At 54.2% G+C, this 11742-nt stretch overlaps 3 protein-coding genes across 3 annotated transcripts; 2 read left to right on the top strand and 1 right to left on the bottom strand.

Moving 5' to 3' along the window:
• Nucleotides 1-4041: 4041 nt before the first annotated feature.
• On the top strand, nt 4042-4632 carry GMORB2_7015 (uncharacterized protein; the record flags this gene model as incomplete). Its single annotated transcript, XM_035468980.1, has 2 exons — nt 4042-4118; nt 4617-4632. 2 exons carry the CDS (start codon nt 4042-4044, stop codon nt 4630-4632), a joined length of 93 nt encoding a protein of 30 aa, XP_035321360.1.
• Nucleotides 4633-4727: 95 nt separating this feature from the next.
• Nucleotides 4728-6478, top strand: GMORB2_7014 (Copper-fist; the record flags this gene model as incomplete). Its single annotated transcript, XM_035468979.1, has 2 exons — nt 4728-4803; nt 5115-6478. The coding sequence occupies 2 exons, from the start codon at nt 4728-4730 to the stop codon at nt 6476-6478; spliced, it is 1440 nt and encodes a 479-aa protein (XP_035321359.1).
• A 2488-nt stretch (nt 6479-8966) lies between these two features.
• On the bottom strand, nt 8967-11542 carry GMORB2_7013 (Fungal specific transcription factor domain; the record flags this gene model as incomplete). The annotated part of the gene is made up of 4 exons (XM_035468978.1): nt 8967-9565; nt 9665-10194; nt 10271-10675; nt 10764-11542. 4 exons carry the CDS (start codon nt 11540-11542, stop codon nt 8967-8969), a joined length of 2313 nt encoding a protein of 770 aa, XP_035321358.1.
• Between the last annotated feature and the right edge of the window lie 200 nt (nt 11543-11742).

Raw genomic sequence — 11742 nt, 5'->3', positions numbered from 1 at the left:
CGCCACCAGCGCCGTCATCTGCCAATTTGATGGATCGGTCAAGGAAGCCGATGGGGGTCTGTCCTGCTGGCAGCTTCTTGCTTGTTGGTTTCGGTCCCCACAAGAACCAGACACCCATGCGAGTCAGCCAATCAGACTGTCTTCGACCCTGCTGCGTCGCCAAGAGCTACGATTGGCTTCGGCGTGTGCAGACAAGTGGGGGAGGCACACGAAAATGTCCCACAAGTCTCTACCAAAAGAGCATCGCAGAAGGCCCTGCTGCTCAGGTTTAACCTAGCCACTAGGTAACACCCGAAGAGGCGCCAGAACGGATCGCCATTTTGGCCGGGCTCGCGCCGGGGCGGTCGACTGTCGACTTGGGTGGAGGGGAGCCTTTTCTGCTCGAGGCTGCGTCGTAGCCAGAGGAGGCAGGCCACTCGAGAGCCCTGCAGCAGCGCCATGTATGGGTGCTTCACACGGTTGGATGGATGCCGCACGGCCATCGACGGCGTGATTCGCGATTCGAACGCCGGGCTGGCTGTAACTCTTGTATTGTCAGTATGTAGCCAGAGGAGCCCCTCCCTCTCCACCCCCACGGCCCCGTCTCCAGTCACGGGCGAAACTTGGAGTTGCTCCATTGAGTTGCCTACTCCGGCGTGAGTGAGCCTGCCGTTGCAGGGACCCAAAAGAATTCGTGCTTTTTCGCTTTGCATACATACTACAGCCTTGGGAGTATCCGTACATGCGACGTGTATATTTCGCCATAGCTTGCCTTGGCTCGAAAGCCCCGATGATTGCTCGATTGTTGGCCGAAGTTGCGTCTGCAACCTGGGCTACCCGTTTCCTGTCGTGCTGGGTTAAATGATGTGCTCCGTGAAATTGAGATGTGGCCCCTTGGGTTCTCCGAGTCCGACCTGTCCGTGTTTGTTCCGTGATTGGAATGCGTTTGATTTCGTTTCATTACGGAGATGCACGGAGCTTCACAGCGGTCGGTGCTTGTACTAGTGTTCCTTCAACGCCGCCCACCTCCTCCCCCCCCCCCTCCCCTTTTAACCCCACCGGCCGCTTTTCTATTTCGGGGTGGGTTCAGTCTTGCTGGTCATTTGGACGATGAAAGATGCAGTGTGTTATGGGAGTAGGGTACGGAGTAGGGTACGGAGTAGGGTACGGGGTAATGTTACATGTTTCTGCCCATCAGCCGTGGATGGGGTATCATACCACGGAGTATAATCTGTTCTCCGTACCTGTCAGCCGCACCGTCTCGGCCAACCGGTGCAGAAGATTTCGTCGACCCTGGCCTTGTTATATTACTGGATAGGGAAAGAGGAAGGATGGGAGTGGTAGGTAGGGTATTTACGAGGTATTGCGTGCCTCGTACAGGTATTGCAGACATTACCGAGTAAATAATTAGTCGCACTCGGTGCCGATACGTCGTCATGTCCGGACGTACGTTACTTGGAAGGGCACTATTAGGGCTTTGCTATGACTGGGGAACGGGGGGGTGGGGTGTGGTGATGGTATCTTGCTGCAAGTCTTTTCTGTGGTTAGAGAGAGAGGAAAAAAAAAAGGCGAGTTGAGAAACCCGCCGACAGTTTGTCCGGAGGGTACGGCTAGATGGCATCCCCACTATTTGGTATACATGTATATGCACTCGTAGGTCTTCTTGGACCGAGATACGTAGCTTGCAAAGAAAAGTCTTGATACATCGGCCGTCATCGGGGCGGGTGATTTACTGGTAATAACCCAAGTACAAGTACAGATCACAGTCGAGGCATTGAGCGTTACGGAGTAGCCGGATATAATTACTGGTAGATGGGGGGTAAATTTTGCCTGCGATACCTCTGTGTGAGATAAGGACTCAAGTTGCAGGAATTGACAATTGATGACGGTCATAAGTCATGCATAAAGTGCATTGAGGGACAGAACACGAGTAGTTTCGTCGATAAGTCCTACGCATACGAGTACGGAGAGTAGCAAGTACGAAGTAGTCTCTTGCTCTCCTCCCTTGGGACCCGAATTATTCAAGGGTGACTGAAGTTAGGCAAAAAGGATATTGAATGCTACGACGTAATGATACATGTATACATGTAATCCGTACAGATTACGGAGAGTGTGGCCATGTACCCTTTTTTAGTACTCTACCCACTGTTTTACTCTGTTAAGCCGCCCCCCCCCCCCCCCCCCCCCCCCCCCCCCCCCCCCCCCCCCTTGGCCTGCCTGGTACTCGGACATTCCCCACCTTTTCGCATCGGACATGATGCTGGGGGGGGAGGGTTCCACGGTGCGATCCTGGAAGTAGAAATCGAATTTACTACATGTCTACTGTACATGTCGGCAGCTGCGCCGGGAAAGGGTCATTGATTAGATGGAGATTTGAGATTGGGTTGAAGAGAGAGAAGGGGAGAGAGAGAGAGAGAGTGTGTGTGTGTGTGTGTGTGAAGTATGAGTACGTATGTTGGGTGAGAGAGGGAGAGAAGGAGGGAGTGTAGTGCGTGGAAGATTCTTTCGTCTTTCCATAGGCAGGAACGAAGAGCAGCGGGGGAGAGGAAGGAGCAAGGCATCAAATCATCTCCAGCAGAGGAATCGACGTTACGTAGCCGGAACGACTCTTTCGAGGGTGGGAGTGCCAGGCTAGCAGCAGCACTATCACTATCACTAGGTGACTAGCAAGTGTGGTGTGGCTAGCAGCTGTGGCTAGCAGCGTTTCAGAGGACTTTCCAGGACTTCCAATGGGTTCGATGCACCTCCCAGCAGGTAGGGTCCCGAGTGGTATTACTCGTGCTAGCGCGGGTGCTGAGAGTGCCTGGTAATATTATAGCGTACATGTACGAGTAACGGTATCGATGACGGGCATCGTCATCGGACGGGATGGACTCTGACCTTGGCCAGTCCCCTCTGTCGGGCGTCTGCTACTCCGTACGGAGCGTAGCATGGACTCTGGGGCAGAGAAAAAAAAATTGTAGAGGAGAACAGGACCGAACCCGGCGAACACCTACTCCGTACGTGCTCCGTCAGAGAAGACGTATTATTGCTACTATAACTGATAGTACTCCGTACTGCATACATACACACACACACACACGTATATATATATATATATATATATACGTACTACCATACTACCATCACTATTGCATACATCTATATACGTACTCTGTCCAAGCCAAAAAAAAAAAAAAAAGAGGGAAAAGAAGCCAAGGCCAGCGCCACCACCCCAATTCTTCAATCCCACCCTGGGCTGGTCAACCCTGATACTTGTTCTCGTTTTTCTTCCTCTCCCTTCCCTTTGCCTCCGCAGCACCCGCACCCGCCCGCCGCATCACGTATGAGATGAGTTACCGGGGAAGTACGAGTACGGGTAGTCTGTAGTAGTAGTAGTAGTAGTAGTACTGTACAACCGATAAGACCTTTACGTTGCAGTCTGTTGCAATGTCTTTCTGTCGCTTTGTAACTACCATGGAGAGTGGATACACACAGAGAGAGACGGAAGGAGAGAGAGAGAGAGAGAGAGAGAGAGAGAGAGAGAGGAGAGGTACCTCTCACTCTAGAGCTACTCTGCACGATACCCACCTACATGCACCACGGGCCACCCACACCCGCGCAACCCACACCCCATCGCTTCTCTCCGCTCCTGCTCCTGCTCCTCTTCCTCTCCTCACTTCAGAATCCACCCACGCGCGCACAAACGACAACCCTCCCCCCCCCCCCCCCCCCCCCCCCCCCCCCCCCCCCCCGTGGCCCCGAGAATCCTTGACCCAGAAGGGGGGGACCTTACGTAGCTGTACAACTAGTACTCGTACCTAAACCACCCTAGTTCAAACCAACACAGCCCTGGACCGGCCTGCCCGCTATTGTTTTAAGCCCCATTGCTTTTCTCTTGATTTTTGATTTTACTCTTGATTTCCTCTTAATTCTTTTAATTCTTTTTTTTTTCTTCATTAAAAAATAATCCCTGATTTTCTTTTTTCTTTTTAAAACGGAGTACAGGTGGTGGTACTCGTACTAACGGACTAATAGCCACAACCCCACTGAAAGGCAACGGCATCACCCTGGGCCTTGTGTATGCGTGTCTGTGTCTGCCCTGTCCTTCTGTCCCGTTGTCCATTGAGCTCAGTCTTGTCCAGCGGCAAGCCCCCAAAGTAACCCTTCTTGTGGTTTCATTCGGTCACAACCGGCCCCCCCCCCCCCAAGCTAATACACATCTCTGCTACTCTTTACCATTACGAGCACCAACTCACTTCTCTCTTACTCTCGGAAAGCCAGCCATATTATTACTACAACATCTTCCTCCCCGACAAACCACTTTTTCCCTTCTTCCTCTTCCTCTCCTTCTTCCTTCCCTCCCCTCCTCCCCCCTCCAAAACAACACAGACTCACCACCCAAAAGATATATAACACAACAAACGACCACCACCTACCCATCCTCGGTCCATCGGTGCCTCGTCTCTCCCCCTCCCCAAGGCTGCAACTCGAGTACAGCCTTGTCCTGTCCGCCACCAACACCACCATCACCACCACCACCACCAACAACAACAACAACAACAACAACAACAACAACAGCAGCAGCAGCAGCAGCAGCAGCAACAACAACAATAACAACAGCATCGTCAACCTCGGTCGCGACCGTCAGCATCAAGCTCGCCGCCCGACTAGTTCACAATCACATCTCTCACCACTACCGATCACCAATCTTCCCACCCGCCCACCCGTGGTTCAAGTCATCCACTACTACCAACAACCTCGACACAATGATCATTGACGGAGAGAAATGGGCTTGCGAGGCTTGCGTACGCGGTCACCGCGTCAGCAACTGCCAACATTCGGGTGAGTTCTCACGACCAGAGCATCTGGCCAAGAATCCAACAAGACACGCAGAGAGAGGGAGAGAGGGAGAGAGAGAAAGATAGAGGCGCACTGGCTGGCTGCATCAGTCCCACGGCAGCTTGCAGGACAAGAGAAGACAATGTGCACGCACGCACGCACGCACACACACACACATATATATATATATAGGCACCACACATACCTCTCTCTCTCTCTCTCTCTCTCGCGTCGGCTTACTTCGAACCCTTGCATGAAAGAACATGAGCTACCCGAACCTGGTACGCTGACACGGACATGGGAAACCTCGGCAGAACGACCGCTCCAGCACATCAACAAGAAGGGACGTCCAGTCTCGCAATGTTCGCACTGCAGAGCCATGCGCAAGTCGCGCTCGTCGCACATCAAGTGCGACTGCGGTGAGAAGACGAGCAAGTGCACCCACCTGCAGCCGACGGTCGACGGCCACACCGAGACGTGCTGCTGCAACCACGGCGGACGGTGCTCCTGCTCGGCCAAGAAGGACGGCAGCGGCAGCACCGCCTCCTCGGCCTCCTCCGTCACGGGCACCGCAGGTCAGCAGCAGCCGACGCTCGACACCGTCCCGGAATCCGACTCGGACGGCGAGCTGCCCAGGATGGCCATGAGCCGACCCAAGCTGGCGGCCCGCCGCCGCCGCGCCAACACGGTCCACTCCGACGGCCCCCTCAGCCTCGAGCACGGCGGACACCACTCCAAGTCCGGCAGCGGCAGCAAACACGGCCGCTCCTCGCAAAAGGTCGGCCCGTACCAGCTCAACCGCGTCAACTCGGCCAACAGCGCCAGCAGCCTGGGCGCCGGCTCCGACACCATGGCGGAGCTCCGAGGAAGTCAGCAGCGTCGCGTCAAGTCCGAGGCCACCTCCCCCCTCATGACTGGCTTCCACAACAACGTCAACAGCAGCGGCAGCAGCAGCAGCAACAACAACAACAACAACAACAACAACGATGGCAGCAACAGCGGCAGCGGCAGCGGCAGCGGCGGCAGCAGCAGCAGTGGCGCCGGCGGCGTACCCCCCCTGGACCTCTCCAGCATCGACTACCCGTCGTCGTACATGAACAGCAGCAACGGCAACGGCCGCAACAACGGTGGCAGCGGCGGGAGCTCCTTCGACCTGTTCGGCGCCGGCTTCTCCCCGGACACCGACGCCCCCCTCTACAGCGCCGGCCTGAGCAACGCGTCGGTCGACTGGAGCCACTACGACTTCCCCGGCGACAGCTTCGGCCCCTCGAGCTACAGCCAGACGGGCACCCAGAGCTTTGCCAACTTCACCGACTTTGGCAGCAACTCGGAGCATCTGCCCCACCTGGTCAACACGACCTCGACGTCCGGCGACGTCTCCGAGGTGGAGGACGTCATGTCCGGAGCGGACGACTTTGCCGGGAGCTTCATGCGTCAGGGCATGCTGGGCGGCGGCGGCGGCGGCGGCGGCGGCAACGCCCCCGCCGACCTGAGCAGCATAGACTACGACAGCTTCTACAAGGGAGCCGCGGATCACAACCCCATTGCCGGCACGGGAATGTCTCTGGTGGAGGACGACCCGGCTTTCTGGATGCCGAATTACAATGACGGTATCGTTGGTGAGAGTCCAGATGGTATGGAGCAGACTTCCCAGCCTGCCTCGTTTTGGGAGCTATAGTTTTTTTTTTCTTCTCCTCTTCATCATCTTCTTTGTCTCTTCTTTTTTTCCTCTCCCCCTCCCCCCTTCTTGTTTCTTATCTCTCCCTGTCTGATTCTATTCGACGTTGAAAGGAAAAAGAGACGTTCACCACCCCTCCCCCGGCCTCCACCTCCCCAAAAGAAGAAAAAAAAAGAATAATGTGCAGAGCCGTTTGTCTTTTTTCCCCTCCCCCGTCTTCTGCCAGTATATTATCAATTACACTGTCAGTTCATAGGGAGAAGAAGAAGAGAAAGACATGCTAGCCCGGTTCAATGTTTATATCTGTCTCATCTTGTCTAATTCCTTCCTTCTCATCATTTTCATATATCCCTTTTTTATCTTTGCTGCTGTTTACGTTGGTCCTTTCAGATAGACCTCATCGTTCTTGTCTGGCTTGTGAGATGCAAAAGAAAAAAATCCGGGGTGTTTGATTTGTGTTCTTCTCTTTTCTTCTCCTTCTTTACATCTCCTTCTCTACATTCTATACCTTGTTGTCCTTGCTGTCTTTTATGGAAAACCCGAAAAAAATCAATCTTGTATGATGTGATGAAGTATCAAGAGAAGAGAAAAACGGAGTTTTTGAGGTGTTTTTTTTTTCTTTTTTCTTTTTTTCTGTTTTTTTTTTCTTTTGATGAAAAGAAATATTTTTGAAATTTTACCAAAAAAAAAAGTATGATGTCTTTTTTTTTTTTTTTTTACGTGGGTCTTTGCACAATCTGATGGTGTTTTCTCTTTCTTATATTGGTCTGGTGTTCTTGTCATGTTAGAAATGAAGTTGATGATTTCTCTCTCTCTCTCTCTCTCTCTTTCACGGGTTTTTTTTATATCTCTATATTATTCCCCACCCCTCCTGCATGAACTTTTTATATATATAATATCAGGTGGGAACAAGATTATCCGGTGGTTGATAACATGAAGAATGCTACATATATGATATATGTATACATGATTTCCATACCCTTGCACCCTTGGCGTTGGACAGTTTTTTCTTTTTTCTTTTTTTTTCTTTTCGGTTTGTTATTATCAGTAACTCCGTACGGAAGTACGGAGTATCACTACGTACTATCAGTCTGTTACATTCCGCGTGTACTGAGTACAGTGCAGTGGTTGAATGGGAAATTACGATATTACAAAACTTGCTAGGTTCTACTTGCGATCTCGATGACAGGAAATTCTGACCCGTATTATCACCGGCTCTTAACCCACCTCCTCCTAACCTCCTAACCTTGGACTTTAGCTGACTCGTTCCTCTCTTCCCTTTCATAGCCCACAGATGCCGCAATGGATGCCGCGACCGGGGAAGAGGCTTGATACCGTCGAGTCTACGGATACCCCCCTCCCCCTAGAACGGTAAGGAAGGTCTTGACTTGATATCTAGCGGAAGCTAGCAAAAAAAAAAAAGGAAAAAAAAAGAAAGAAAAAAAAAGTAATAAAAAAGAAAGAGTAAAATGATGTGGTAAGATGAGCATGTCCGATCTCGGCAGTGTTACGCATGCAGCGCAAGGGCCAAAATGCTACTCATTTCTTTTCTTATAGAACCTAGTATCTAGTATTAGCCATGATAGAGAATATAGTAGTCATGGTCGTATAACAATGCATGTTTTTTCTCGGTTTATATTATATATATATATACATATATACATATATATATATACAGGCATAACATTAGAACCATCTTCTACGGGGTCGAAGCAATGCTCGTTGAATCCGAGAAGACCCCCCCGCTGCTGGCTGGCCTGATCTCTCGCTGTGATATCTGCTCAAGAAGAGAGAGAGAGAGAGAGAGAACGTCACCTGCCACATGACGACGATCGAGCTGTGGAAGCGTCGGTTCGGTCATGGGACTGAGAGTTGTGATTCCGTCCCTGTGCCTTGTTCACGGCACCCAACGTACACGGAGAGCACATCATGACCGAGAGATCCTTGGCCGCGATATCGGCAATGGGAATGGGTGGGGGAGAAGGTGAATATATATATATATATATACATATATAAATATAAAAATATAAAATTTAAAGAATATAAAAATGAAACATGACAAAAATACATGCTTTTTGCTTTGCCGTTCCATCAATTGCTTTCATGGTCGAGTCACTTGGTATTTGCCGTTGTAGGAAAAGGAGAGAGAGAGCACGTCACACGGTGGCCTCCACGTTTCTTCATGTCGTTGCCTCTCCGAGTGAGGTTTTTGCTACGACCGAGAGAGAGAGAGAGAGAGCGAGGCAGAAAAAAAAAAGACTGAGAGATTGCAAAATACACACACACACACACAGAGAGAGAAGAGTGGGCATGACGCTTTTGTTACCTCTACCGTAAAATCATGGTAGTAATAATACATGTGTTCCTTTTCATACAAGAGGAGGGGAGTGTCCCTTTGGAAGATAGGATAAGATGGGGGGGGGGGGGTAATACTTTGCGCCCGAGCCGTAGATGGGAATAGAATATCAGAGCAGACATGCCTTTCTATCTAGGGAATGGTCAGATATCCCTGGATGAGTGAGGGATAGGCCATCTTGCCCGTCGCCCCGGCATTCTCGGCACCCTCCTTCTGCCCCGTCGTAGCCAGGTCAGCCAGGTGCTGGAGGCTGGCGGCGTCACCCGTCAGCGGCGCTGGCCTCGAGGCCTGGTCGGCCAGCCTGTCCCTGATGGAATCCCACACGCCTCCGGGCCGCTCGAGGAGGTCCCTCATGAGCTGGAGGGCCTCGTCGCGCGAACCCTCGTTGCGCGAGAGCCACGAGAGGGCCAGCGCGACCAGGAAGCCGAAATGGTTGGTCAGCGGGCTTCGCATGTCGGCGTCGGCCGACAGGAGGTTGACGAGCTCGCGCGTGGGGGCCATGAGCTCGGTCCAGTGCAGGCCCGACGTCAGCAGGGCCACCAGGATCCGGCAGTGCCAGAAGCCCAGGTGCACCAGCGGGTGCGTCTCCGGCGTCACGTGCGCGGGTTGGTCCTCGCGGAAGTTCTCGACGTAGTCGGCCATCATGCGCGCCACGAGCGGGTCGGCCGTCGTAGCGTCCGCCGGCAGGGTGGCTACGACCTGCGAGATCTTGCTCTGTACCTTGGATAGACCTATATAAGAGAGCCGTCAGCGGGGATCGGGACCGCGAGACACATCGGAAAAAGAAAGAAAAGAGAAGAGAAGAGGACGGAGGAGGGTGAGTTTCGTACGCAGAAGACGGCTGCACGTCTCGCCCAGGATCGTGTCCAGATCAGGAGGCATGACGACGCTGCTGTCGGGGATCAGGACAGGGCTCCCCGTCCCCACGGCGTGCCATCGGTCCATCAGCACGAGCGACCACCAGATGCGGATGCCGAGGTTCTCGTCCGAGTCTGCGTCCGACCCGGGCTGCGGGGCCGTGTACCGCCAGAGCCTCATCGTGTTCGCCAGCGAGACGGCACGGCCCAGCAGCGAGGGGAGCGTCGACGACGACCCTCGCCAGTCGGCATCGATGAGGAGCAGCAGCAGTGCCTGCGCGTGCACGATATTGGTGGCCTGTGACGGCGGCGAGTCGCTGCTCTCCCAGCTGCTCAGGAGGAAGTTGGCCAGCTTGACATTGCCCGACGACGACTGCGCCACGGCCAGCAGGGCGTTGGCAAACGCCGTCTTCACCAGCGGGTTACATGCGGCCAGGAGGCTCTCCAGACGAGCTTGGCTGTGGGGCAGGATGGGGTACAATCCTTGCAGGGTGGCGAGGTAGCTGGAAGCACCGGGTCGTCAGTACATGCATACCGTCTCGCGATCAGTTGAACCAGGGGTTGGGGGAGGGGGCTCACTCTTGCAGAACACCTTCGTCCACATCTATCACGTCGTCGATAGTAGCCTCCATCGGCGCATCCATAGGTGCCATCGCCGTCTTCAGCGTCTCGTCCAGCCTGGGGGCAATGGGCTGAGGCGCGAGCGATGAGCTGTCAAACGGCGTGGCGGGTTGACCGTCCTGTGAGTGCAGCGGCCGTGCGGAGTCTGGCGCCCAGGGGGTCTGGCGTGCAGACATGGGTGACTCTATCTCGCCGCCCGAGATGCTAGAGTAGTGCCGTTTCCTACCCAGGTCATCGCCGACGTTGCTGTGACGCGGCTGACGGTCACCGAACAGTCCGCTCAGATCCTCCTGGGTGAGACCGCCCTCCGTGTCGAGCTTGTTCTCGATGCTGTGAATACGATCGGCCAGTTCTTTGATGTATCTGCCATATCACAACATAGACCGTCAGCAGTGTATCCTTCCTGTGAGCAGGATTCCGTAAAACATGGGTATGTGCATCCTGTACGAACCCCTTGCTAGGACCTCGCTTCTGCGGCACCCTGCTGAAAAGGCAGCGAATGTTGGAGCGGGAGCAGCTTGAGCAAGGCGCGTCGCCCGTGTCGGTCTGCGCGTCACACTTGATCTTCTTACGGCGACACTCGTCGCAGGCGCGCGACACCTTGGACCGCTTCCGCGGCGGGATGTTGTCGCCCAGACTGTAGTGGGGGGGGAGCTGAGCGACCTGCAGCCCGTGGGTGATGATGGATTCGGACGTGGGCGTGTCGTGGATGCCATACGCCGGCGTCTGCTGGTGCTGCTGGTGCTGCTGGTCGGGATCTGGGTGCGGCATGATGTTGCGGAGGCTCGACTCGTCAACGCTCATGTTGGCGTCCGACGGCGGTATCATGGGCGTCCCCGTGAGGCCCTGTCCCAGCTGCGCCGCCAGCTGGAGCTCTTCGATGTTGGCGGGGCGCGTACTCTGCTGCTGCTGCGGCGTCGACGGCTCCGGCTGCTGGTCGTGGTGATGAAGCTCCGTCGTCCCGTCCTGCTTCAGCGCAGTGTGGTCTGCCAGGCCATCTTCCGCGACACCGCCTCCGTCATGCTGCTGGTGTTCGGGGATGTGGTCGGCTTGTTGCTGCTGGTCCTCCGGCTGCTGGTGCTGTTGTTGTTGGTCCTCCATGCCATCTGGCTGCTGGTCATCGCGCCCCGTCGGCTGATAAAACGGTCCGGCATCCATGGGTTCTGCACCTGGGGACGGGTAGTGCATGTCATCGGCGCCCTCGACATTGTCATCTCGTTCGGGGCTCATAATGTCCTCTTTTTTTTTTTACGCGCGACGCTGCTGCGCTGCGCGGCTCTGTACGCGCTACTATTTTCCTTCTCTCTATCCGTCTCTCCGAGAAACTGCACCAGGTAGCTGCTGCGTTCAGAGAACAAGGCCAATCAGGATAGACAGCGTCCCGACACCAAGATATCGCGGTTGCTACTAGAGACAGGGAGCAAAGGCCC

The sequence above is a fragment of the Geosmithia morbida genome (assembly GCF_012550715.1).
Source record: "Geosmithia morbida isolate 1262 chromosome Unknown scaffold_7, whole genome shotgun sequence".
Classification (NCBI taxonomy): Eukaryota; Fungi; Ascomycota; class Sordariomycetes; order Hypocreales; family Bionectriaceae; genus Geosmithia; species Geosmithia morbida.
This window is presented reverse-complemented; position numbering and strand designations above follow the sequence as displayed.